We start from the raw sequence: 26028 nt of genomic DNA, 5'->3' as shown, positions 1-26028 counted from the left end.
GGGAAGGGAGCTGCGTGGCTGCCATCTGTGTGTGCTTAGTCACCTGCACACATAGCTCATACACGGGATGCCCAGTGGGATAGGGAGAGAGGTTGCCAGGCCATGAAAAAGGTGGCAGGTAAACACAGGTTGTTGTGGCTTCCAGATTCCTTCAGCAAGGCCAGTGGCTAGACCAAGAGCTTGAACAGCACTTGGATATGTGGCTGTGCATTTAGAAACCTTGGCCTTTTTTTCCAGCATGCATGTGAACAAACTGCCTAATGCAGGAGCTTCCTGAAAATGTTGTACCTGTTGCATGTCTAATAGATTTTGCAACATAAGTGCAGCAGCTGCAGAAACATTTTGAAGCTTTGGATTTATTGTGTTGGTGCTACAAAGTATGGGCTTTCACTTCAGGAGCTCTGATGAAATTTCAGGGATCTTGGAGCAGTTTAGGGTACTTACTTTCCAATTTTGATTGGTACTACGATAACAAAACAAATTAAGGGAAGATTCTCAGATTTAACTTTTAAAAAAGGAGGAGTAACCCATGCACTTAATAGTTTTGGTGTGTCTGATTTGGTTTTTTAATAACAAAATTTTCTGTTTTTTTAAAACAAGGCTCTTTTGCTTTATAGTGCATCTAGAAAGTTTCGTAGGAGAAAACTTGTTCAACCAAAATACCAAAAATCTTAATTGGCAGATACAATGTAATAATTTATTAATAAATGTATTTTTATTGAGGCATTTAGAGGTAGTTGAGGGAATAGATAATGTATGATATTGACTGAAAATTAGTAAAATAAAGCACTCAAAGTATTTGCAGTTTCAATATACTAAGTAATATTTTAAATATAGTCAACATATTGGTATGGTGGTGTAGTTATGTAAACAGTAACAGAACAAAACCATTTTGTCTTATGATTCTTAATCATATTTTCTTAGAGTAAGAATTGCTATTCCATTTCTTCTTTTTAAATTTGGTTTCCTTTTCTTGGTTATTGGGTTATTTTAAGGGTATAGGGTCAATTATTTTATAAAAAGACTAACCACTTGACTAGGATGATGAAAGTATTTGAAGACCATTTGAAACTCAAGATTGTTTTAATTAGTGTAATTAATTTAAGATAGTCCAGTAAAGTAGTGCAACTTTTTGAAAAATAAAGTCTGCAAATGATTAAGAATACAAATGTTATTCTTGGATTATAGCCCAAGTCAAGTTGCCCATGTTCCAGGATGGGGTTATAGGAGAGATATCAAGAGAGGAATTATTTTAAATCATATCTGATTAGTCAGTGGTCACTCCAGGCATGTATTTCAGAAGTTCAGGCATGACAACTCAGGGCTTCAGTGCTGCTCATTGCTGCTGTTGCTGTGGTTGCCCTCTGTCCCATTGATGCCCTGGATGGCACTTGTTGTGCTTGCTGGAGCTGGGGAGAATCTTTTGCCTGTGAGTTACCTGGAGCTGTGCTCTGCTCTCTGCAGTGACTTCTTCACTTGTGAAAGAGACTTGTGGTTTTGTTTTTGTTTCATGCTTTTAAGTGGTTTTTTTTATTTCCTCTTCTGGTGAGATACATGTGGTTTTTTGGGAGTATTTTGCTTCTAGGAGGAAGTGAGCCAATTTGGAGAGTACTTAAACTAACAGCTGAAGAGAGGAGCTTCTCTCACCTCCTTGTGTAGTCAGTAGACAAATTAGCCTGAAAGCCTAACTGTGCTCTAGCCTGTCCCTGTGCAATCTGTCCTCTACCTCCTGTATTTGTTGGGAGAGAAGGGTCACTCAAGTCAAGTACCAAGGCTGAAGTAGTTTAGTTTTTCCATATCCTCAAAGTAAGTATATTGTCTGAAAAGAATTTAATTGCTCCTTCTTTAAAACAAAAATGCTGAGTTTTTTTATTCTGTTCCCCCCTACCCTGCTTCCCTTTCCCCTTTAAAGTTTATTGCATTTCAGACATTTCCCACTTCTGTTACATTTTCTGAAGTTTTGGTCTGCGTCATTCTTTTTCCTGCTTGTGCTAAGTCAAATCTTCAAGTAACTGCCAAACTGCAAATGGCATGCATCCTGTTCAGGTTTTTTAAAGGCATGTACATCGCTTTTTTTCAAGTGTAAGCCAAGAACAACATTAGGAGCCATCAAACTTGGGGCTTTACATCTGGCTGAATGTTTGCTTTGAGACTGTTACCAAAATGGCATCATGTGCAGATATTGGAGCTTGCTGCCAGGTGACTCTGTGCAGCCTTGCTTGGTATAGCTCTCAGAGAAGAGAGAGCTTTTATGGAGAGGGTGGTTGGGTTGCTCAGTATTTCCATCATTTTATGTTGCTGTCTGATTCAAATGCCTTTGTTAAATGCAAATCTCTTACATTGACATTTTCCATGTACAGTGTCTGCCTTGGACTGTGTTTTGTTTTCTGTTCTTTTTAATTTTAGTAAAATGGCTTAACCATCTTTGAGGAGAATGAAAAGAAAACAAAACCACAAAATTACTATAGAAATGGGGTTTTATGAGTGGAGACATGATTGACAGGAATTTTGATACTTCTACAACCTCAATACTGTCAGGATTCCAATATTCATAGAGCTGCAGCTTTATATCAGGACTGTACTTTCTACAGTTTCATCTAAATTTGGTAATGTTGTGTGTGATAAACCTTTGGACATGGGTTTGTGTTTGCCCAGTGGAGACTTTGTAGAGCTCATTGTTTAAAGCCTGTGAAGATCCTCACCCTGCAGGATGGTGCACCTTGGCCTCCACCACCTTTGCCCCAAGGTGCATCTGATCCTGTCACAGTCCAAACTTACAGGGTTAAATGTGGGCCTTTTCTGGAGCAAATTAATTCCTCTGGCCTGGCTCAGGGACTGAGAAGGAGGAGCAGTTCCTTCTCCCCTGTGTTTTCAGTGACCCTACTGCTCCCCGGCAGGAATTCTGGAGGAAGAAGGCATTTAGCAACAAAGGAAATGAAAACTTGGCCAGTTGGCCAGGAGAGCAGAGTGAATGCTGTGAAAAGTTGGGAGTGACAAGGAATTAGGACTGGCTAAACAATTTGTAGCTACAGACTAATTTAGAGGTTAGGCGATCTGACAAAAACTTTAAAATTAGATTTTTGCTGAAGTACAGGCCTGTGCTTTGGTGGAGGAAAATGGAATCTGCCCCATAGGACTGAAACAATGACCAAACATTAATAGTCTGTGTATCCTAGAAACATCTTTGTATCTTTACAGTCTTGCATGTTAGTTGAATATTCTTGCTATGCATACAAAGGTCTGATCTATATTTTTAGCATGCTATTTTCCATTAATAAAATGGAAGACTCCTGTTAACTCTATGGCTTTCAGAAATAGATCTTTATGAAAAAAAGGAAAAGAATTATTAGACAATAAATAACAGGTAATTTTGTAAGCTACTTTAGTCAGTTTGGGTTGCCAGCAATACTGATTTAAGCCTAAATATTTTTGGCAGTAGGAACTTCTCCAATTCTTTCCTTAAACAAATATCAGTTCATATGCTGGGCTCCAAAGTGGCGTCCAGGAACATGAATATGTGGATAACTGGACAGAAATCTGGTTGAAATTAAATAATTTCCTTTTCCTGAAATGCCACCTTAGTCCTGGCAAACAGTATAACGAGCAGTTGTGTAGAAGGCATTTTCATGTCTAATATTTGAATATAGTTCTTAACATTACAGTTACCTTCATATAAAAATGTGTTATCTTTTTAACATGACTTTTAGTGAATTAGATTAGTTGTTTTATCCTGGTTTTATCTGCTCCGGATTTTAACTAAAAATTAGTGAAGACTCAACATTTTGAAAACAAACAAACAAACAAACCCCCAGCTTTAATACACATGACATTTAAGTCTTTTCTTGTTCTTGAACCACTATTCATAAAAGATTATATGTTTTCTTATGCAACTTGGGGAAATTTCTGTTCAAATAAAAATATTGAGATTCAGACTTATTTTGTGTTGTCTCCAAAAAGAGTAACTGTCAGGAAAAAAACCAAACAAATTAAAACTGTAGAAATCAACCTGTTTTTTCCTAAATATTGTGAGCTACGCAATAAAACCACAGGATTTTCATTTGCTCATTTTGATTTTTCATTTTAAAGTTTTAATTTTAAAACAAGTAATCAGGTGTAAGGGGAATTGCACTGCTTGTGTTTTAACTGGCAGAACATGCTGAGAGACACTTGTTGACACTTAATTTAATGTGATAGCTATCTTGAAACTTGTTAGTTAGTTTCAATATTTGACATAGAGTTTGGGTATTCTTCTTCTATATGTATAGCATACCCTCTCCTACTGCATCTTTTTGTAGATTGATGTCCTTTGTCATGAACAATGTGTGTTTTTATCTTTAATTCTGTTAACCTGATGTACCTTTTCCTGAAGCTATTTGTTCTTAGCATTGGCCTAAAGATCTTTAAACTTACCACATTTTCTCTATACACATTCTATTCATGATAGATTATCAGGAAAATTTAGTTTTCCATATTTTAACAGGAACTTCACATGATTTGCAATAGTTACTGTAAATACAACCTGTTAAAACTCCATAGCCATTTGTTGTAAATCCGAGACCAAATAGTTCTTCTGATAAGTTCACTATAGTGTCTTGTCTTATTCTTTATCTATAAATCAAAGCAAATTATCAAGATGATACACTGGGCTAGTCTTCTGCATCCTGATATGTTGTCCTTTACTATTGTGAAATGTTGGAAAAAAGGTTTAAAACTCAGCCAGTGGATGTTCCACTTGAGTGATTTTAATATGTCAAGATGGAAACATTAGTATTACTGGAGTCCTATAACTTGTGCTCTTGCTTCTTGCTTAAAGGTGTAAAATCTTCTGGGGTGTTCCCATATAATGTTTTTCAGTGCAGAATGATAATGTCTTATAGATATCTTATGGAAAAGATAGTCGAAGAGGCCTATAATGGCAGGATAGCATTTGCAATAAAATTATAGGCATTAAAGTTTTCTTCCTGAGAAAATTTAAATGCCTTTGTTAGAAACTTCTAAAGCAGGATCAAGTAGAAGCCCTGGAAAAGATACTGCAATATGTGATGCTACATGAAAAATACAACAGCCAGACAGGTCAACCTTTTGAGTTATAACCATCTAGGTTAGCTTTAGGTTCATTTTACTTTTGGTGTATGAAATCACCCACACACATTACTCATAAGTAAGCTCTGCATAAGGATATTAAACCCAGGAAATTTGTTGCTTCTGTGGAACCTGGGTAGATAATTGCTTTGCTTTGTCTTTAGAGTGGTCTTGGCATTGAGTGCTGTGTTAATTCCAAGTAGAGTATCATTTTATTCCTGGAAATGAAGTGGTACATGAATAAACAAGAGGTCTTAAAAAGTCCCTGTGCTTTCTAATTATGTGAAAATTTCTAAATTTGTCTTAATATTTTCAACAGGATTGATCGTAAGATGTCAAATGCTCATACAAATTACAGACTGGATGAAGCACAAGCTATCATGAGTGAACTTCGAACCATAAAGAAAGCTATATGCACAGGTGAAAAAGAAAGGCAAGACCTTATGCAGGTAAAAAATATGCTGCTAAACAGTAGTAATCTACCTCTGTTTTCTTGCTTGGGATTGCACTGGGTTTACAAAGTTTAAATAAGAAAGTAGGATGGCCTAAACTGATTTTTCCGTTTGATAATTACCAATAGCAAGCAGTTGGAAAAAGGTAAGTAGTCATTGTCTATACTGTGAGCACAGGACTTCATATGCATTTCATATTTTTGTCTTAAGTTTCATTTAGCTCAATGTTTCATTGCATATAGCTTTTTATTGCTGCTATGTTGATAGTTGCTACGTAGTGATTACATGGTATTAAGAAAAAGCCTTTGTGATTTGTGGTAGTTTTTAATTTTATTTTATGTCTCTTTGTATTACCTATAATGAAGTAGGATTGAGAGTCCACGTGCTAAAATGTTTATCCTTGTGTCAACCATGTTTTTCCCTTTATATGTATTTCCCCACACTGGATATGTGTCACTGTCACACTTTTTGCCCCAAACTCTCAAGTTTGTGAGTATATCAAGGCTCTTGTTAGTTTCAAAATGTTCTCGCAAAACCTTCAAATAGTATGAATAAATACAATGTATATGCAAGCATGAAATTGATGAATTAGAGCATGAGGATTGAGAGGATATACAAACCTGAGTAGTGGAACTTCTGAATGGATTCTGTGCCCTGCCTCGAGCTCCCAGTTGTGTGTGTGTTATTAATGTGATAGGAGCTTGATCAAAGAACAATGATCCTCTGCCACCAAGGGATTTCACTACAGACCTGCCTGAATATGCTGCATATACAGAGAGGTGATAAGGACAGCTCTCTTCACCCGGTCTTGAAGCACTTGTTTGGAAGAAGGCATCTTTGTTACCTAAAATTGTGGAACCATACTAAATTACCATGGCCATGCAAGCATTTTCTTTCAGTTTTCACTGCAGTAGTGTCTTTCAGTTTTTTTTTTCTTTTAGTTGTTAAACGATATGGGAAATTTATAATCTACATATTATGAATTTCCATAGTTATGCAATTATTAAGTCCCCAGTGCGTTACGCAAAGATCATCTGATGGACCACAGATCCCTTGTTCAAGTAGACAGAACACTGAAGTCACTATGAAAAGTTTCTGCCTTGGCAACTTTTAGCATACTTGTTATTTTGGGCTGGCCAAGTTTTAAAGTGATTCTCAGTGTTCCATGTGCCTAGCTAGCAAGAAGTGATTAGAAAGACAGTTCTTCATGGATGCAGTAACGCACATTTTAGGAAACTAACTGGTAATATAAGGACTTATGTGTGAGATCTTGGAGCAGTTTAACTACTGGCCTTGTTTTTACTTCCCCAGTAGATTTTTTTTACCTCTTTTCCTTACATTTTCAGTCCTTGATGGCAGTAAATCCAGCTGTAAACATTGAGATGCTTTGAAAATCATATTTGGTAAACCAACTTTAAATGTGCTTGCAGTTTCTTTAAAAATAGTGTTGTGGGAGTTAGAACTCTAGGATCAAGGATTGGCCAGTGCTGGCAGGACCAGAATGTAGAGGTCGCACAAAACAAAAGCAAAAATGAAAGTGTTTCGTCCTTCTTCATGGCTGTGTGTGATATACACGAAATATGAGTCTAGGAAGTATCTTTTTTTGATTAATTACAGTCTTTTCTGATGGAATCCAATATTAAAACATTAGAGTATATGCAGTCCAGGAGAATGTAGAAAACAGTTTTTCCACACAAGTGTAGCATGCAAAACATTTCTTCATGTTTTGTTACAATGGCTATACAGAATTAAATGCCTCATTTACAAGGTCTGTAGTTGTAAAAATGGTGTATTTTTGCCACCTTACTGTGCTCTGCAAAAATATACAGCTCTCTTTTTAAATTTTGACCAAAAAAACCCTACTTTTGGTGTCACCAAAGTAATCTGTGCTATGCTTTTTAGTAACTATTTGAATATTATTGTCATAGATTTAGTTTGCTTTGTCAAATAAGTACAAGTATATTTTAAATGTCTTCCTAATAAGTTCAGAATTCAATTTTTATTTTCCTATTAATATTGGAGTTGTATTGTCCTTGAAAACACTACATTTTAAAGCTATTGTTGTTCAGAAAAACTTTCTTAGGAAATCTTTTCTATTTTGAAATTTGTTAATAGATGATTTAGAAGTACAGTGTAAAAAATATGGGATTTTATTTCAGAGAAGGGAAACAGACTGTTTCTTACTACTTTTTAATTTAGATCTGGCCAGTGTAAGCAACAGAACTAAACATAGTAGAAGTGACTCAGTCTTGTGTAGGTGCTTGGAAAATTGTAGCTGTTGTAGAAGTATGATAATTGGTTTAGTTGTGAGGGTGGTCAGATTTAAATTGGATGCTGTGATTACAAATAAAGCAAAATATGCAGTGCTACTGCTCAAAAAAAGTGGGCAGACTTCTTATATAAGGTTGAATAATAAAAGATGTATGGTTAGGTTCCTGAAAGCAGCATGTTTATTTCTCCTCTCCCATCTCTTTCTTAATTTTGTTTCTGTTCAGTATGTGTATGCTTTTAAAATGTTGTCCTTGGAGAGCAATTGGCTTTGGTTTTTGTAGGGTTTTTATTTCTTCTTTTTTCTTTTCACTTTGTTACCAGATAAATTGGCTAAGTAGGTTAGATAGGAAGTGCACTGAAATTGTGCAGAGTGCTCCCAAATCAGATGGCAACAGATAATGGTGAAATGACAGTGCTCATTTCTCTCTCTTTGGATAAGTCTGGGCTGGTGTGCCTAGAACTTCATGTTAACAGGAGGCTTATTGGGCAGTTTCCGTGGGATTGCCATAAACAATCCTTAAACTCCAGATGAAAGATGGATTCCTCTGTGTAGCTGGGGAGGAAATTACTCCTACTGTTTATAATAACAATTATAAATTGTTTCTATCTAAAAATGTGCTAACTCTGGTTGTAATTTTCCATGTTAGGGTTGCTGGTGCCTGTTTTCACTCATCCAACTAGAAGGACTTAATGCATTTATGCTTGCTCTAGGGCATTGTCATCTGTGAATGCAGATGTAAGTTAAAGTGATGCTGCTTGGTTATTGCCACCTGTCAAATGCTTCCTCATTTTTAAGTAGGGGCCAGGATTCAGCAACTGTGCCTGGATAGGAAACCTGGCCAGCAGCCAAGTAGCCCTTCATTATCTGCCAGGGAGAATGCTAGAGGGCATCAGGAGCATACCAGGAGTTCATAAAGTAGTTGAAATAAAGGCAAAAGTTTAGATTTAAGTTCTGGCATCAGCATCTGTGGTATTGCACATAACGTGTGTTAGCCAAAGGTGGCATATGGGATATAACTTATTAGGAGAAACTTCAGGCTTTCTGAATCCTGAGTTTTTGTTGATGCAGCTGGCCATGCTTTACTGGGAAGAGGCTGTGATCTGAATTTATTATTTCCATGTTACAAACCCACTGGGGATCCCTCTTGATCCTCCATACAGCAGGAGTCTTGACAGGATCGGATGATTTCCAGTGAGTTTTGAAGAAGAGAGTTAGACAGGAGTCTACAGTTTTCATAAAGTAAAAGTTGTGAGGTTTTTCCCACATTGTGGAGCAGTTGCTTTCTTAAGGATAAAGGGACACCAGCTAGGGATCTCTTGGCAGTGTAACTTGAAATTGAATTTGCAGTTTCAGGCTGAGAAGAAAATAAGTTTTTTATCTTTCATACTAAAATGGCTCATTTCACTTGGGAGGTGGCAGAAGAATTGGCTTTTTTGGTGGACCCAAGACAAGTTAAGCTTCTGGAGGCAAGTGATGGTAGCCTTCTCCTACTGCCAGCATGTCTGGCATTGCTCAGTGCTGTCCTCTCTCCTTGCCAATGCTGCTTGTGAAATCCCAGCCCCTCTCAGACCTGTAGAGAGCAGGCAGAGATTGAAGAGGGAGCGGCACAAGCTGTCCCATGCGTGGCATGAACCATGTGCCATTTCCATACGTGGCATGTACCACGTGCCATTCCCTAATAGGAGGGAAACAGAGTGTGTGATTTAAAGGGCTGTCAGGGAGGAGCACAGGGCCCCACTCTTGTGGCTGGGGAGCCCACTTGTTCATTCATCCTGTACCAGGCTGGATGTTTTCCCTCTTTTTCATTTGTGGTGGAGGCTGGCCTGAGGGAGGGGCTGGTATATGAGAGCAAAGGGAATGGACCATGTATGATGGAAATGGAGGCCATCAGAAAAAGCTGCTTTTCTGGCTAGTTTCAGGCCTGCTACAGTTCCATAATCCTGGATGCTTCCTAGGCTCTGAAACCAGATGCCTTCAGCATGGCCTTGCTCTCCTTGTCAGTAGGAAACAGTTGCTATTACACAGGTTCATTTCTGGACTCTACTAATTGAATTTGATGTAAGAAAAAGCAGCATTGCTGTGTTACTCTTTTTAAATTACACTTTGAAGACTGAGAAATCTTCTGATAATTGGATATGGATGGTAACCTCAGATTGTTGCAAATCACTGGTAGTCAGAGCCACTGAAATTCTGAGCACCAGCCTTTTCCTCATTCAATGTCCTTGATGCTGCAATTCAGATACTAGAGTAAGCAGTTTTAGTAAGTTTATGTGCATTTTTTGAACCAAATTTTTTGGTTGTGTTATGATTAATAAATTACTACAGATCTTAAAATTTCTGATAATTTTTCCCCCACGTTTTTAGATTGTCCTTTTTCCTGTGAAGGATCAGTGAGAGGACAGACAGAATGTTTTTCATTTTTGTGTGATGTGTAATGCTTAGGATCTCTGTCATAAATGACAGCTGGTGATTTTGTTACTAATACTACATTATCTATAATTTTTGAATAAGAGAGAATGCACAATGAGAAAGTAAAAGTGATACTAAAAATTTTGTTCTTTTAAAGGTGTTTTAAGAGCCTGTCAACCAAGCTTATATTGTCAAAAAATTTAATTTTGTTATTTTGTGTGATTCTGTCATATTCCCCTTTCCCCTCAAAGACTGATGTTTCTGCTTTGCTCTGACAGTTTGTGTCATTGTCTAGACATTTCAGCGATGTCCCTTGCTTAACCCAAAATGTAAAATATCTCTTAACTATGTGAACCCTGGCTAAGAAAGCACAGGGATGATATCAGCTGCCATAAAAGTGCAATCAATACAAGGTATTCATCAAGTTGGATGAGATAACAGAAGTGACCAAGGAATGTAACCTGTGCAGAAGATGGCAAAAGGGCAGGTGAATCACATTTGTCTTCCCTATCAGCTAATGTGAAGTTGACATCTGCTAGATTTAAAGAGCTGCAAGCCATACAGAAGATAAAACATTCACAGATCTAAAACAAATAATATAAAGTCTGCTTACTGTTACATGCATCTTTTAAGAGAAGAGGTTTATTTCAAAGCAAACACAACAATGGTAACACAACAATGAATTTTACTTTCTGTAAATAGCTCCGTATAGGCAGGCTACCAATCTTTTTAAACAATTAATTTTTTTTCTTTTATTAAAAAGTATTATAAGAACAATTTTTTCTAATATTTTTAAATATGTCTTCTCCTTTAGAGCCTGGCCAAATTAACAGATGGATTCAGGAATAGCTGTTGTATTACAGATTCCCTGCAGGATCTCCAGCACAATTCTAGTTCACTCAGTGACTCCTGTTTACCTCAACAACACTGTGATGCTTGTTCTCAGACTGACATCACTGGAGAGGTATGTGAGTGTTCCTATGTGAAACATTTGCTGTACAAAATTAGCTGCTTTTGAACTACAGTGATACAGTGTTACTTACACTTTTAATTGAAGAGGTGTTGGCTGAAGCAGAAGGAAAAATCCAAAGCATTACTGCAGCTGAGGGAGTTGCATTTGCTTGTTGTTTCCACTGTGTGCAAGCTATGGGCTTGGGGGTTCTGCTGCTGGAGCGTGGCAGGAGGATGCAGGGGCATGCTCGTGGGCAGTGACAGGTAAAGCCAGCTCCTGGACTCAGCCAGCCCAGCAGAACCCATACTGCATTACCACTTTGGTGACTGCAGGTTCATCTTGCAGCTCTTGCTTAGGTGACGGTGGACCTCTTCTCTTCATATTCCCAGCTCTGAATTACTGATACTTGTAATAAGGCAGGAAGGAAGAAAATCCTTTAGCCAGCTTGAAATTGCAGTAGAGACATAGTTTGAAATTGCAGTAGAGACATGATTTTGCATGAGGTGTTTGCATTGGGGTAGTAGTAATAGCTGTGTATTTTTTAAATTTTATTTTTTATATCTTGTTTTTATCATGCTCATATTCATTGTTCATATGTGTTGAAGATGTGTAGTAGATGTCTGCTCCTTTTCTCTGTCTAAGGCAAAGAAAGTATTTTTTATTCTCAAAGTATTTTTCTTAATCAACAAAACTTAGGATGTAGTCTGTTATACCTTTGTGCTCAAATATGCCTTTAAATATGATATTTGGGGAGAACATGCTGGCATTCCTTGGAAATCGTTCTATCTGAATGAAATTGTGTACTCTAAATAATAATAAGTAAAAATTCAGCTTGCACTAATACTATGACAACCCAGTTGCTAGTCAGTAATAAAATGTATGCCTCTGTGGATGACTGACACCAAAGCAAGAAGGCAACTTGTTTGTAGTTTGTTTGTACGGTAGTTTAGATGTTACTTTACATTTACTTAGAAATCATCTCATTGTTGGCTTTGCCATCCCGTTTCTCATCTGTTGTAATCCTCCTTCATTGCTGGTTAGTTGTCAGATTGGATGTCTCCAGAAGGTCCCTACAGAAGAAGAAATCTTGTTTTTGAGAAAACTGAGCTAGTGCTCGGCTGTCTTTCAGGGTGTTATGCAGATGGTGCCTTCGGGGTGTAATTTTCAGATGAGCCATGGATGGGATTATTGAATTTTGAAACAAGTTACCAAAAGGAACACAGGAGCATTTTCTCATTTGCAGTACCCAATCCAAGACAAGTACACTGTGGAAATTATGTTTATCAGGTATAGGCTTTTTGTAAAGGAAACAAAAACACATAATTACCCGAATCTTTTCACGGAACTATTGTTAGTGCCGTGTGAGTAGAAAAGAGGTGGAGTTTTTATCCATGGGATGATGGAGACAGAAAAAGCAGCAGCTAGAGGAGAACTCTGGAGGTGCAGCAATGCTCTTGTGTAGGAGCTTAGGTTTTAACTATTAGACCATACACAAACTTCTGAGGAGGGAAGTGCTAATGCCCTAAATTAGAAACACTATGCAGTAGGAGTTGCAACATAAATGCACGTTCTACAACTGCTTCAAGGATCAGGTGGGTTTTTTGTGCTAATGTTTAAAATGCACTAATGTTGTAGGTGCTGGGTAACACATCACAGTACAGGGAGTGTAATCTGAATTGCTTCTAATAAATGTATTCATAAAATAGCCATATAAAACAGCAGAATATTTCAATTAAAACACTCTTTTTCTTGTAGGCTTGGATAAAGTTTAAGTGCTTTGACCATTTATCAATGATTCAATTCATTTATCAATTACTCAATTTGCTAACGCTTGATTTCCAGGTTAATAATTTATTGAAAGGGCTTGTTTATCTTCTCTGCTTTTAGCAAGAAATTAGTTTTCCATTTGTAAGGCATAAAATTGATTTTTTATTATGTTACTACTTAAAGCTTAGAGGTTTCTTTAGTGAATCCAGTAAGGAAGACTAATATATCCCTTTCATTATTGTGATGAATGTGTTTTTAACTTGTTTCTTTCTTTCTTTTTCTTCCTCTCTGTGCTATTCAACTCTGCAAGTTTGGCTTTGATGACAAAACAAGACTTGTAGACAAAGTAAGGCTGAACTGGCAATATGAAGAGGCCAAGAAAAGGTAATTAAAGATAAATCTATTGGGTTTTTTATTTACTTTTGTGATTAAAGTTTTCAAAGTAGAACTGGACGCAGCCTCCTAGCTGAAATGTCTTTGGGAAGACTAATTTGCTCTCTATTGAGTAGTTCATAGATAATGAAAGTTTAGGTAAATATAAGACTTTATCATCAGATTATTATATTTGTTTGCAGAGATAAAGCTAAATGTCAGCCCTGTTCTATACTTACATAAACACAAAATTGTAGTGGTTCAATTAAACTGTTTTACATTTTTTCACCCTCTTTCTCAAACCTAGATATAAACAGTCTTTAAACTTACACTTATCATGATGCCTGGTCTGTCAGGATACCCAAAGCTTTGCATACCTGTGTCTTAAGTTCAGTGTACTGAAGCCACGAAGAAGAAAAAATGCTGAACTTCCTGTGAGATAAATGAAGATGTTCAGAGCTCACCAAAAGGGTACAGAAAAATAAATGCTGGAATTGGAAAAAAAATCTGATAAAAATGATAGTGTTATTTGAAATAGATTGAGTCTTCATTAGGTCTTTCAGTCTAAGTGCTTATTGTAAGTAGTTCTCTTGTGGAGGCCAGTCTTGCAGTGTTTTTTCATTTCATTATTGAAGTTTTAAAAGTACTATCTACTTAAATATTTTAGCGGATCCTCATTGAACCTCATTGTTTTCAAACTATTTGCCACATATTCAGGACAATAGTGTGGGTACAGGTGATTACCTGAAGTCAGTAAATTAATGCACTTATGATTATTTTGATTTGTGCTGGTAGAATATTCGGTTACTTAATTTGACTGACACTTAAAAGATTCAATATAGTTAACTTCAGAAACCATAGTTTTAACATTTGTATAAATTAGGATTTCTTTTTCTTTTCAATGTTTTCTATTCTACCAGTTTTTTACATCTCTCAGAAAAAGAATTAGAAAAAGAAGTTAAGTTCATTTATCTCTTTTTTTTCATATCATGGTGACTTTTTCTTTGGGGACATCTGTAATGCTGTCACATGTCTTGGCAAGAATTGGAAGTTTATAGGCAGTACACCATTTTGTTGTTCTTGGAAAATTTACCCACATCTGGACGCAATACAGGCTTCAAAAAATTAAGCTGGTACAAGCAAGTTAGGTAAACACAGCTAAATCTTCAGGATTGGTAGCTTGAATGGAAGTCTGTGTCATACATACTGTGTGTAAATACCAGTGACTATTACCTAATAAAGTTAAATAACTGGGGGAAAAAAGAACAAAACAAAAATGTTTCTGTGTCCCGTGTTTGCTCACAGGCTAATTTAGCACTTAATAGTCCAGTAATAATTTAGCAACTTAGAGTTGCTAAAAGAAGAATGATGGAATTTAGTTTTATACTGTTCAGTTTAACAGAGCCACTGATGCTGTGAAGATTGTATTAAAATATTTTTAGTTCAGCTTTCTGACATAGCTTTTCTGTGTTTTCTAAAACAATTACCTTCTTGTTTGTTTATGACAGGGAAAAGATGGTGTTTTTTCAGAGGGGGTAAAGAGGTGTTGGGTTTTTATGGGTTAATTTTTTTTTTAGTAGCAAAGCATTTCTCAGCTGGAAATGCCGAACATTTGTTTCTGCATGGAATGCAGTATTTCTGAACATCAGAAGTGAACTGGTGTTTGATCTTAATTAAGTGTAGAAAATCTGGGTAACTAACCTTCCAACTAGAGAATGGTGATTGCAGAAAGAGTAGTTTGCTTTCCCAGGATAGCAGCTCTGACAATGGTCTGTTATTTAGCAAAAGCATGTTAGTTGCTTTAAAAGAGTAGCCTTATTCTGCCCAGTGTGTTGTACGGAAGTAATCAGCTTTCAGCTTTTGAGTGGAACTGCACAAAGCTCATTGCCCCTACCAGTTATCTCTGTGGTTGCATTCTTCATTTATCATGCATTCCTTCCCCTTAGCTTGCTGGCATTTCTGTAGGGCTTTTGTCTCTACTAAATATCTTTGTGTTCATTCTCCCTTGGCTGGTGAAATATCTACTGTTACTGCACAGTGTGGGTGACGGAATGTGCTGCCATGGATTAAATCTACAAAGTAGAAAATTAAAATGCTACAGTATGTCACAACTGTAAGGCAGTATATTGTCACTGCTTGTTTGTCAAGTGGGTGCTGAAACATACAACAAATAAGTACAACTGGCAAACTTTTAATGGGAGACTTAAAATGCACTGTAGTAGAAAAGTACATCCTTTCCCTGAAAGGAAAGCAGGAAAAAAGCTCTACAAACTGAAGGACAGAGTGCTGCATTTCAGTTGCTCTTGTGAATCTAGCCATATATATCAGAATATTTGCCTGATGTAAAGTCTTTAAAAATTAAAATATTCTCTGCATATGGAATTTAAGCAAGGAAATACAGTTATTTTTGAATGAACTATCTTGAGAAATTCAGGAGATGAGACCCAGTGATTGCAGAAGAGTTGGCTTGCACTCCCAAAATATCCTTCCTCCCTTATAAAGGATAGTTTTATTTTAATTCCTCCTTCAAAAATCTCTCTGACTGCTGAATGGTTTGGCCTTTGCATAAATTAAGACATTCACATAGCTTATTTTCCCCTCCATCACTTTCCCACTGGAAGGAAGTTGGTTGATTTGCAATTTAATTTTTCCCATGGGTATTTCAGATGTTGTACACTGTGGGTTCTGACATTTCCAGCATGCTGGGGAAGAGATCCTCTCCCCTGTTTCTGATCCAGGCTCTTGGAGAAGTTTTGTAAATTCTGCTTTTTAACTCATCAGTCATGCTGAAAGGAGTCTCAATCACTTTTCTTCCGCTCTGTACTCTTCCCCCTCTCCCATTATTTCTAAATAAACTGTACCTTATTTCCATGAAATTTCTCCTCTCAGATCTGCCAGTGTGGCCCTCCAGAGAAGCAGGAGGGGGAGGAGGACGGTCTTTTTGAACAGACAGCCCCAAGCTGCCTGGATAAATACTGTTTTTAGTTTCAGTTGCTATTTCAGTGAGACCACCTCTCATGAAAGCATTTGCACAGTGGAAAATGTACCCCTAAAGCACTTTTCTGAATATACTGCTTCATAGCATGAGAAATCAAAAGCAAATTGTTTTTCTTTGATAACTCGTTTAAGTTGTGCTGTTCAGTAGAATGACTACATGAAGCATATTAGCAAATATTCATGAAATGTCATTGCTGCAGTGCCTCATATCCTGTGAAGTGTGTTAATCGGTAGATGAAAAATAATCCCTCCGATAAGAAGCAACAAAAGTTTTAGCTGTGGGGGTTTTTTTGTTTGTGGTTTTTTTTTTTTTTTTAATAGTCCAGTCTGATGGTAGCTAACTTTAATGAACTAAAAATACATTAAAACAACTTCAACCAACCTACCTAGTTTGGGTAGCATTTATTTGTATCTTCTGGGAACTTGAATTCAAAGATGTTATTTTTCCATTCATTTCATAGAGGCATGCAGTGGATGTCAAGAAATTTATATTAGCCTTGAAAAAACCTCTTTCTCAGATATGCATAATATTTCTACAGTTGTCTTTAAGGATGTTACTTCTTTCTGTTCAGTTTGTTGTAAACTTGTCTCATTTTGAAAATTAAATTTCAGTTCGACCTTTCAAATCACTAGCATAAGCAGAAGTGTGTCAGTGCAATTTGTGCTTACAGTGACAAAGTACCTGTTGTTTGGATATTGATAGCAACAATCCAGTACTAATACAATAACATAGTCAAGTAGTTTCCTTTTAAAATTTATCTTGTATAGGCAGGTTTCAAAGTTTAATTACCGAATCTCTAGTGAAATTCAGTGGATTTGTATGCTTTATTCTGCTGAACAAATCTGAAAATCTGATTTAAGGATGAAGTAACTTTTTTGATAGCACATAGATACCTGACTCAGCCAAACCTAGATCTCCCAGTGTTGGTTTTTAAACATAAAGCATTTCCTTTGGGTTATAATGGGAGCTTAGACATGCTTTTGAATTTCTTTAAAGTTTTGTACTATTTCACCTGTGCATTTGAGAAAACTTACTTTTAGCAGATTTTTTCAGTTTTCCTAAAATCTGTAAAATGCCAGTGGACTCTAATGGTTTCATGAGTTTCTTGAGCAAATTTAAGACCTCATTGTTATTGAATTAATTGGGTTGTCAGGAAGGCTGAGTATTGTACAGAGCCATACTCGTGTTGTCTGCCAAAGCTACAGTGGCACATACATGCAGGAACAGCCAAAATAGACACAGTGGAGAAATTTTGTGAGCATTTGGCCGAGTTCCCCAGCTTCTTGTTCTTTCCATTTCTTTCTTTGTCTTTCTCTAGTGTTCCCCTCTTTGGATATAAATCATAATCCACACTCAAGAGGGTCAGTAAATACCAGAAATTACCAAGTCCTTATACCCTTCATTATGTGTCTTCAGTCCCACAACCACCTCCTTTGGGTGTTGCATGTGGGAGATATTCCCTGTTTCCTAAAGTGTCAGGGAACTGGGTCCAATTGTAAGCCTAGGGCAAAGAGTAAGCAGGGCTGATGTATGTGATCTTAGCCACTGTTTTCTTTCAAATAGGAACTAGAATATTTTCTTTATTTTGTCCCCACTGGTCTTCCCATACCACAGGTAACAAAGGCCTCAGTTCTAGAGTGGTATGGTATGTCAGCCAAAAGCGTAGGCCTTTAAATGTAGAGGAGTATTGATGGGTTTCCTTTCTTCTCCTTGTGAAATTCAAACCATGGCAAGTTTGAAGAACAAGTGCCAGCTGTAGGATACCCATAATTTGTCCATTTTATGAGCATGAGTTAATACCTTTGAATTGGTTCAGAGTATTTCCCTCCTCAAGACACCTGTCTTGTTTATATTCTAAGAATCTAACACGGGGTAAATTGTAATTTCTCACAATGACTGATTTTTACTCACTTCTTATGCTCTATGTAATAAATATCCTCTTGAGCTCAGCAATATAACTTCATTAGTGCTGGGTTCAGATACCACCCTTGAATGTGATTTTCTGGACATTGACAAAATCTTTAGGGTTCCCCAGGTATTTTCAGTGGCAGAAAGGTTGCCCTGTTTTGTCAGGGGGAGAGGAGCTGTGTAGAGCTATAATGATTCTGACATGCTACTAAATTTAATTAAATTATGTCTAATTAAATTTTGGAAATATACACCTTTTTTCCCCACTATGTAGTTTGCATAGTAAACTAGTGTCTCTACTGATCTTCATCCTCATGCTGTGTCTGCATTTTCTTGAGTGAGACATCATTCTAGATACCTAGGTATGGCAATTTCAGGACAGATGTGCCATTTCAAGTCAGTGTTTGCTTAAGATCATCACCAGATTAAACCTTTGTCATCCCATCTGTGCCCCTCCCTTAACAGGAACTGTTATGTTCATCTCCATTTGAAATTTTAAATACTGAATTAAGCACCAAGTTGGCCTGCCTACCTAGGGAACCAGTCATTTGATACCACCTACTCCAGTGAGGAATGCAAGCTCCCCAGCACTTGTTATGCAAGGATGGGAATGGGCAAAATGCCTGGAATGTTGATGGCACAAAATTAACAGTTTTTTCCACAGGAATATGTTAAATGACTGGATCAGTAGGGACCTCAGTGTCTGGCATTAGGCCAGATAAAAGCACTCTTTTGCAGTCACTACAGTTAAAAAAATAGTATCTTTAAAATACTTGTTAGGAAGGAAAAATGTGTTTGAAAAACAGAGGCTTCATAAAGGATCCTAAATTTTTTTTTTCCCACTTTAGGTTGCAATCTATGTCAAGTCATTGATTTAAGTGGGTATTTTAAGGCAGGTTAATATATGCATTGAGTTTGACAACAGCCATTTTCTTCTAACACAGCAGCAGTGAGAATGGCTGGTGTGGTACAGGCATAAAGTCTGGCATAGGCAAGCATAGTGAAATGGCTTATTCATGTATTTATTGTGATTGGAAGAAAAGTTTGTGCTTGAAGAGACAGATTGCAGTTATGGAACATACTTAAGAGAGCTTTTTTATTGAGTTCTGAGGATAACTAAACATGACTACTCCAATTTTCTTTTCGTAATTTTGGGTGAATGAGACCATAAAAGCCTTAGGGGTGTCTTCTGTCCAAGGAGATAAATATTCAAGTTTGTTGCTGGTAACTTCTTGGAACAGCTTACCATACAGAGGGATTCCCCAGTGGAAAGCAAGCAACAAAATTGCTCCAAAACCTCAGTTCATGTGCAGGAAATAGAGGTTGCATAAAACTGGCTTATTGGTGCTTCAACAGATTCCTGCGTTATATAGTGTTTTGTGCCTGCTTTTTCTTTGTGTAAAGGGAAGACTGTAGAAACAAGAAGAGCTAGCTGAAAGAGCTAGATAAGAGTGTCAAGGGAATCAAAGTAAATACCTAATCAGATTTTGGAACTCTTCAGTGATACAAACCTTGTCCACAGCAGTACTTTCCCTTCTTTAATAACAGTATAATTAAGTTATTGTATGAGAACTTCCTACTTTCAAAGCATCACCATAACAGAAATTGAAGGGAAAAAACAAACTTTAAGCTGGAATGTCATACACAAAGGGAGTTACGTGCTCTCAGCAAGCTCAAGAGTCGAAATTAAAACCTCTTGTATTTAGTGAAGGTGGTGTTTTACTTCACAGACAAGTGGAATCACTCATTCACTAGCACTGAAAGAGGGGAATCTCTTCCCTGATCATACTTCTCTCTTCCTTGTTGCCTTCATTAGTATTCATTTGTACCTGTGGTCTGTTTCTTACCCAGCTCCCCCTGCAATGTAAAAATGACTAGCAAAACAATTGCGAGTGTTAAAATGAAGGAAAGGGTCAGTACTTCAGCTGTCTTATGAAGAAACACAGAGACTTCAGATGAATCTCATCTTCTTTTGTCCACAAGCTGTGTAAAAGCTTATGAACACAATCAAATAGTCCAGGCTCATATGATTCACACTCACTTGCCAAGCTGTGATAACTCAATTGTACCGGAATTCTGTGATTCTGTTGAAAGGATCTTGAGTCCTTATTTGTTTCATTTGGCACTGAACACCTGAAAATCAAGCTCTGTGTGCTTCAGGAGTGTTTACTGAATATTTAACAGCAGAGCAGCCTGGGTAGGAGAGAGAAGAGATCATCCTGGCCTTTCTTGCTCTTCCTGGCCCTGACATTTGGTCAGTGGGGCGAGGTGCTCTTCAGGAAGCTGCATCTGGAATTCATACTCAATAGCTGAGGCATGAAATATGTAGACTGTGTGTATCGATCCACAGTGGTGCCTTCAGTAGCTATTGGCAGGAAGTTTATTATTAATGCAAGGAGGAGGAAATGGTATTGAAGGGCTTGATAAAGAATTCTGCTTTAGACAAAAATGTGACATAATACCCAATTTCTTTACTTGCTGAAATGAAATCTAAGGGGTGTGGGGAAATTGCAGTAAAATTCTTCTTCGTATATGGATGCAGTCACTGCCAAATTACTTATATTGATAGTTTATTCCCTTCCCCCGATAATAAGATGGCCAAATACTTCCCAGATGTTAGTAGGAAATAAATCTTATTGCATGAACTTTTGTTTTCAGAGGGGGGAAACATTGCCTTTGTCATGTCGATGCCTTTTCTTTTGTTCATAATCACATTATCACACTGTGAATCTTCTGTTTGTGTGTTATGTGCCTTTACCTTGCTTTTTTTGTTAATAATTTTCTTTCTTACCAGATATTTTGGAAAAATATTATTTTAAGAAAACCAATGAGCGGTATCCCACTTTTGTGGCTGACTTGAAAGTGCTTTATTTATTTATTTATTTATTTTATTATGTGCCCAATTTATTTAAAGGGTAGTAATCTTATAGAGGTACTGATCTTTGAATGCTACCATTTCAAAGTGAAGATGAAACTGAGGTATAAACTGCATAAATATTGTACAGTTCTTGAGTTTCAAGTGTTCAAAAATCAGAAAGTTAGGTTTTCTCTTACTTACCTCTAATTTTAGCTGTTAAATTCTAAAGTGTCTAAATTGCCATTGCAAGACAAACATAAATACCTAACAGTAAGTGTTCTCCCTCTTATGCCAAAAGAAACATTCATGAAATGTCTAGCTTTAGTGTTCTTGGTAATACTGATAAGAGTTCAAAATTTGTTTTTAAAAGAACATTTTCTTAAATTGTCAGCTGTGGAATTATTCTTAAAACTGTTGTTTCGTGTAATGGTACAGCATGTTGAGATACAAGAAACTACTTCTAACTATAAGCGTACTAGAGAAAAAATCCCAAGTTAGCTTATTTAATTGCACATTTTATGATCGATTCATCTAAAGGCACTTGTATTTTGTAACCAGTAAATCTTTTTTCCAGACTGATGTTTTTGTTTTAATGGCAGCTTTAAAATTTTAAATTTTTTAGAATTTGTCATTTAGGGTAGCCTAATATTTTCGGCCCCTTGAACCATTCCTCTGCGAGGTGCGACATGATTGCATGGACCTGTTGTCACTAGTTAAGTGTCTCACCTTCAGCCTCTTCAAATTCTTACTACACTTTTGAAATCCCAATTTAAGATCTGATTGTAGAAGAAGGATGAATAAGAAAATATTCAGCTTCATCAGCTGTACAGGCAGTAAACTCAAGCTCTAAAATATTAATTGATTTATTACAAAATGAGAAAGGTGTGAAGACAGATATTGTCTATACAGTAGATAAAACCACTGTAGTTCTCACACATCTACACATGTAGGAACACTTGCAGTTGTTCGATGTTTTAAAAATACACAAAACAATTTAAAAACTCCTAAAACCAATCAACCAAACAAAACTCTCCAAAAACAAGCCCACCTCAAAACTCAGAAACAATCCTCCCAAACCCCTCTAAATTTTCTTGATTTGATATTTAGAAGAAAAAAGGCACAGGCATTAACAGGTTTCATGTTCTGATATATTTCCTCTTGTCTTTCTCTTCTGCATTTTGAAATATATTTATTCTCTTTCAAAGAGTTTCAAATATACAACAGCAGCTGGCGTTGCTGGATAATGAATCCTGGCCAGGAATGGCTGAAGCAGACAGGGACCGTCTCCAGCTCATCAAGGAGAAGGAGGCTCTTCTTCAGGAGCTGCAGCTCATCAGTCAGCAGAGACGATCCCCAGAAGACATTGCACGTCTGGAGGAAGAAAAAAGACGCTTGGAGGATGAAATTCAGCGAGCTCGAGCAACGTCTGCTCATGGGGCCACTGAAAGGTTTGGGAACCTGGATTGTTTTCTCCTCTATTGTGAGATCCATGTAGGTAGCTTCAAAAGGAAGAGTAGGGAATTTCATTGTGTTTAAGGAAAAAAGTAAATTGCTAGAGAAAAAATTAGTTTCAAAAAAGTAGAAGACCACTCCTGTCACTATTTAATTCTATCTGTCTTGAGCTTTTCTGAAGCAGAGTCACAGGGATGTTGACTAGTTCGTTTTCCTTTCATTCATCTAAACATTCTGAATAGGAAGAAGAAATCTGAATAAAATCTTGAAAGATGCTTGGAATAGGTCTGAGCAATACTGTCTGATAATAGACCTGAATGACAGTACCTGGATGGTGAAATATTTTTCTGTTCTTTGCAGTGGAGTAGTAGTCATCTCCAAAAGCATCAGAACAAAGATCCTTTGCTATATTTAGTTTCTGGCCTATAACAGGAAAGTTAAATGATTATGGCTTTGTTGCCTTTTATATACGATATTTCCTTTTCATTTGCAATCTCAGCAGTGGGAACACATCCCAGTTCTGACATTCAGGAACATAGTAAGCAAAGTCATTCTTGAAAACTTAAAAATCAAGTTATATATATAATAAAAAACCCAAAAATATATTAGTGGAAACTCAGTGTTTATTTCAAAGTTGCTTAGCTTTTCCTGTAGCCAGAGAGAGAAAAGGACAAAACCTCTTAATCTCTTTTTACCATAGACTGCTTCCAGTGAAAGCAAGAAACTACTTGTTCTTGCTTCTCATAAATAGTGGTAAAACCTCAGCTTTGACACTTCAGGAAAACCTACAAGAACCAGCTTTAATGTGATCTGTGTAAAGGTTAATATTTACACAATTAAGACACTTTAAAAATATTTGGAAGTGCTTTCCATGTACAGATTTTGACAACTTCAGTTTCTTTGGAAATGCTTACTTCAGACAGCAAATTCAGGTAATAAACAGAAAATTCACAGCCAGCTTGCAGGTCAGTATAATATATTTTGCAATTTTTGCCATATTGTTACATTGGTTTTCCAGCTTAAACTGACAGAAAAGGGAGTTCACTTTACTCTGTCGTGTAGTAAGTTTTATTTGTTGTTTTTGGGCTCTCATGTTAGGTAGTGCATACTGTGTTAGCAAGAAGGCTAAGCTATTTTTCCATGGAGGTCATGCTGTGGAAACCAGCATTCTACTGTGGTACTTGATATTTCAAATGCTAGCAGAAAGTTGAGCAGAAGTTAGAATAATACTGATGGGCACTCTATTTTTTATGACAAAAATTTGAGGAAAGCTTAACTATTAGTAGCCCTGATTTTTTGTTTGTTTTAGACTCAGAAATAACCAAAAATATTTCTAATTCTGCTTTTGTATTTCCACTTTATTCTAATTGTGAAATACAAAGATGTTTCTTTCTTAAATAATTAACACTTCTGTTACTGAGTTTTAAAGGCACTGAGTTATGCACAGATCAGAATGAACTTAAAATCTGTGTGACAGAAGGTTTTGTTCTTTGTTTTTGTTAATATTGGCTGACAGCCTTAGTTGGAGGCATTTCTTACCTTTTAGCACAGGTACCTACCCTGCAGAATCTATCACTGTTGAGTGTAGGTTCCTAAGTTTGTTTTTTACAATAGATGGTGTAAATATCTCTGCTTTCACCTGCAAGCTTTTGAATCAGTTAAGTTTCTTGTGTCCATTTGTCCTTTTCTTTTGGTTCCTGCATGCAGTGCCTATATGGTGTAAGTTTGCATAGCTGAGCTGCAGCCTTCCTTGTGCCGCTAGTTAACCTGGCCTGGGGTGCACAGAGGGAGGAAAAAAGCTTGAGAGGTGCTGTATCCAGTAGAACTGGATAAAACAGTTTTCTGTTTATTTTAAAATAGTTTCTGTTGATTTTTAAGTCCTGTTCATTAATATGTTGAATTCTAACAGCTGTCTTTGCAGCTGAGGAATGTCTGAGGCAGCACAGTAACTTTGATCTCCTTTCTCCAAACCCTTTGTCAGAATCTCCATTTCCAAACACCTTGTGATGTAGGGCTGGAGCTGTAACTTTCCTGGACATTTAAAATGTACAACACAAACCAGAATACCACCCTCATACTATCTTGAAGTTTAGTGGTTGGGCTTGGAAAAACAAAACATCAGGAATATAATTCTGGGTCCAGAAAAAGAGTAGATGGTAGATAAAATCTATGATTTGCAATTCTGATAATGTCAGAATACTGAATTTAAGATATTTTGTAGGTTTGTGAGATTGATGGCATTAAAGTTACATTCCATTTCTGTTGTGGTAGTGGTACTGACTAATTCAGCTGCTTGTTATTAGAATGGGCAAAAAACAAGTTGCAGCTTAAGATTTTTCTCATAAAATTGTAGTCAAGATGCTGTGTTGACTGCTTAAATATAATGTTAAATGCACCTGAGACACATAGAATAAAAGCTTAAATTTGACATAGGTGGTTATGCTTAACAGAAGTCCTTCAAAAATTTTCTTTTTATCTTTGAAATTTTACACTAATTGTCTTGGAATATTTTTTTTGTGACAAGGTGGAAGGGCATAGTATTTTAATAGCAGCATCAGGTTGATGGCAAAAGAAGAAAAATGATCTTGTAGAGTCTGATATTTTTACGTAGGACTTCTTATGACTGCTAATTGCTTTAATGTATTTTCAGCATCATGACTCTTACATTAGGGTTCAGTTACTTTTCTTGTCTGGGAATTCTCCTGGAGTCTTGGTTCTTGTGTTCTTGGTGGAATTACCTTCGCTGCATATGAGCAGCATAAACTTTTCATTAATCAATGCAACTTTTTTCAGTATTCCAGACTTCAATGCATTGATGTTTTTCCACACTTGGGAAGCGCCTAGCACTTTTTGAACACTATTGTGATGAAGAAAATAGTAATATGTATGTGTTTAATTATAGGATACTGTTACAGGAGAAGAGAAATTGTTTGCTTATGCAACTAGAAGAAGCTACACGTTTAACCTCATATTTACACTCCCAGTTAAAAAGGTAAGTTATGTAAAAGCAGCAGGTTTGGAAGTAACTACAGCAGAGAAGAATATTAATAATGTATGAAGTTTATCTTTTATACTTCTGTGTATATATGCCAAGTAAATTAATTTTTCACTACATTTATATGCTTTGCTCTGTGGAATGTGATGATTTGGATGGAGTTTTATAAATAGTATTAGTGATGGCTATTTGGGGTACGTTATTAAGTGTAGCTGGGAATTTTATGTTACCTTATTTTCTGAAAAGGAGATAAGTTATTAAAATCTGTTGTAGTATTACAGTTTCACTATGGGCAGATAGCCCATAGTGAAACTGTAACAATACTACAACAGATTTAAATTCTCTGGTTTCTTAATATTCTGATACCTTCAAAGGTAGGGCGTTTTGATGTCTGGTAAGATGACAAAATTTTGCTATTTAAATACGAGGATGTGTTAAGACTCACACCTGAAGTTCAGAATATTTTGCATATTCGCACTCACAGCTGCCTTTTGAGATGCAGCTCTTGGGGA

General features: G+C 36.6%; 1 protein-coding gene across 4 annotated transcripts in view; it reads left to right on the top strand.

Moving 5' to 3' along the window:
* WWC3 (WWC family member 3) overlaps positions 1-26028 on the top strand; it is a 61997-nt gene that overhangs the window by 10955 nt on the left and 25014 nt on the right. For all 4 annotated transcript variants that reach the window (XM_031060411.1, XM_031060410.1, XM_031060412.1 and 1 more), the window contains exons 5-9: positions 5402-5531; positions 11030-11179; positions 13245-13318; positions 22275-22517; positions 25424-25513. In XM_031060411.1, coding sequence (XP_030916271.1) covers positions 5402-5531; positions 11030-11179; positions 13245-13318; positions 22275-22517; positions 25424-25513 — 687 coding nt within the window. The remainder of the gene's footprint in view (positions 1-5401; positions 5532-11029; positions 11180-13244; positions 13319-22274; positions 22518-25423; positions 25514-26028) is intronic.

This window comes from Geospiza fortis, unplaced genomic scaffold, assembly GCF_000277835.1.
Source record: "Geospiza fortis unplaced genomic scaffold, GeoFor_1.0 scaffold50, whole genome shotgun sequence".
Classification (NCBI taxonomy): Eukaryota; Metazoa; Chordata; class Aves; order Passeriformes; family Thraupidae; genus Geospiza; species Geospiza fortis.
The sequence above is the reverse complement of the archived record's forward strand: the minus strand, read 5'-3'. Positions and strand labels throughout refer to the sequence as shown.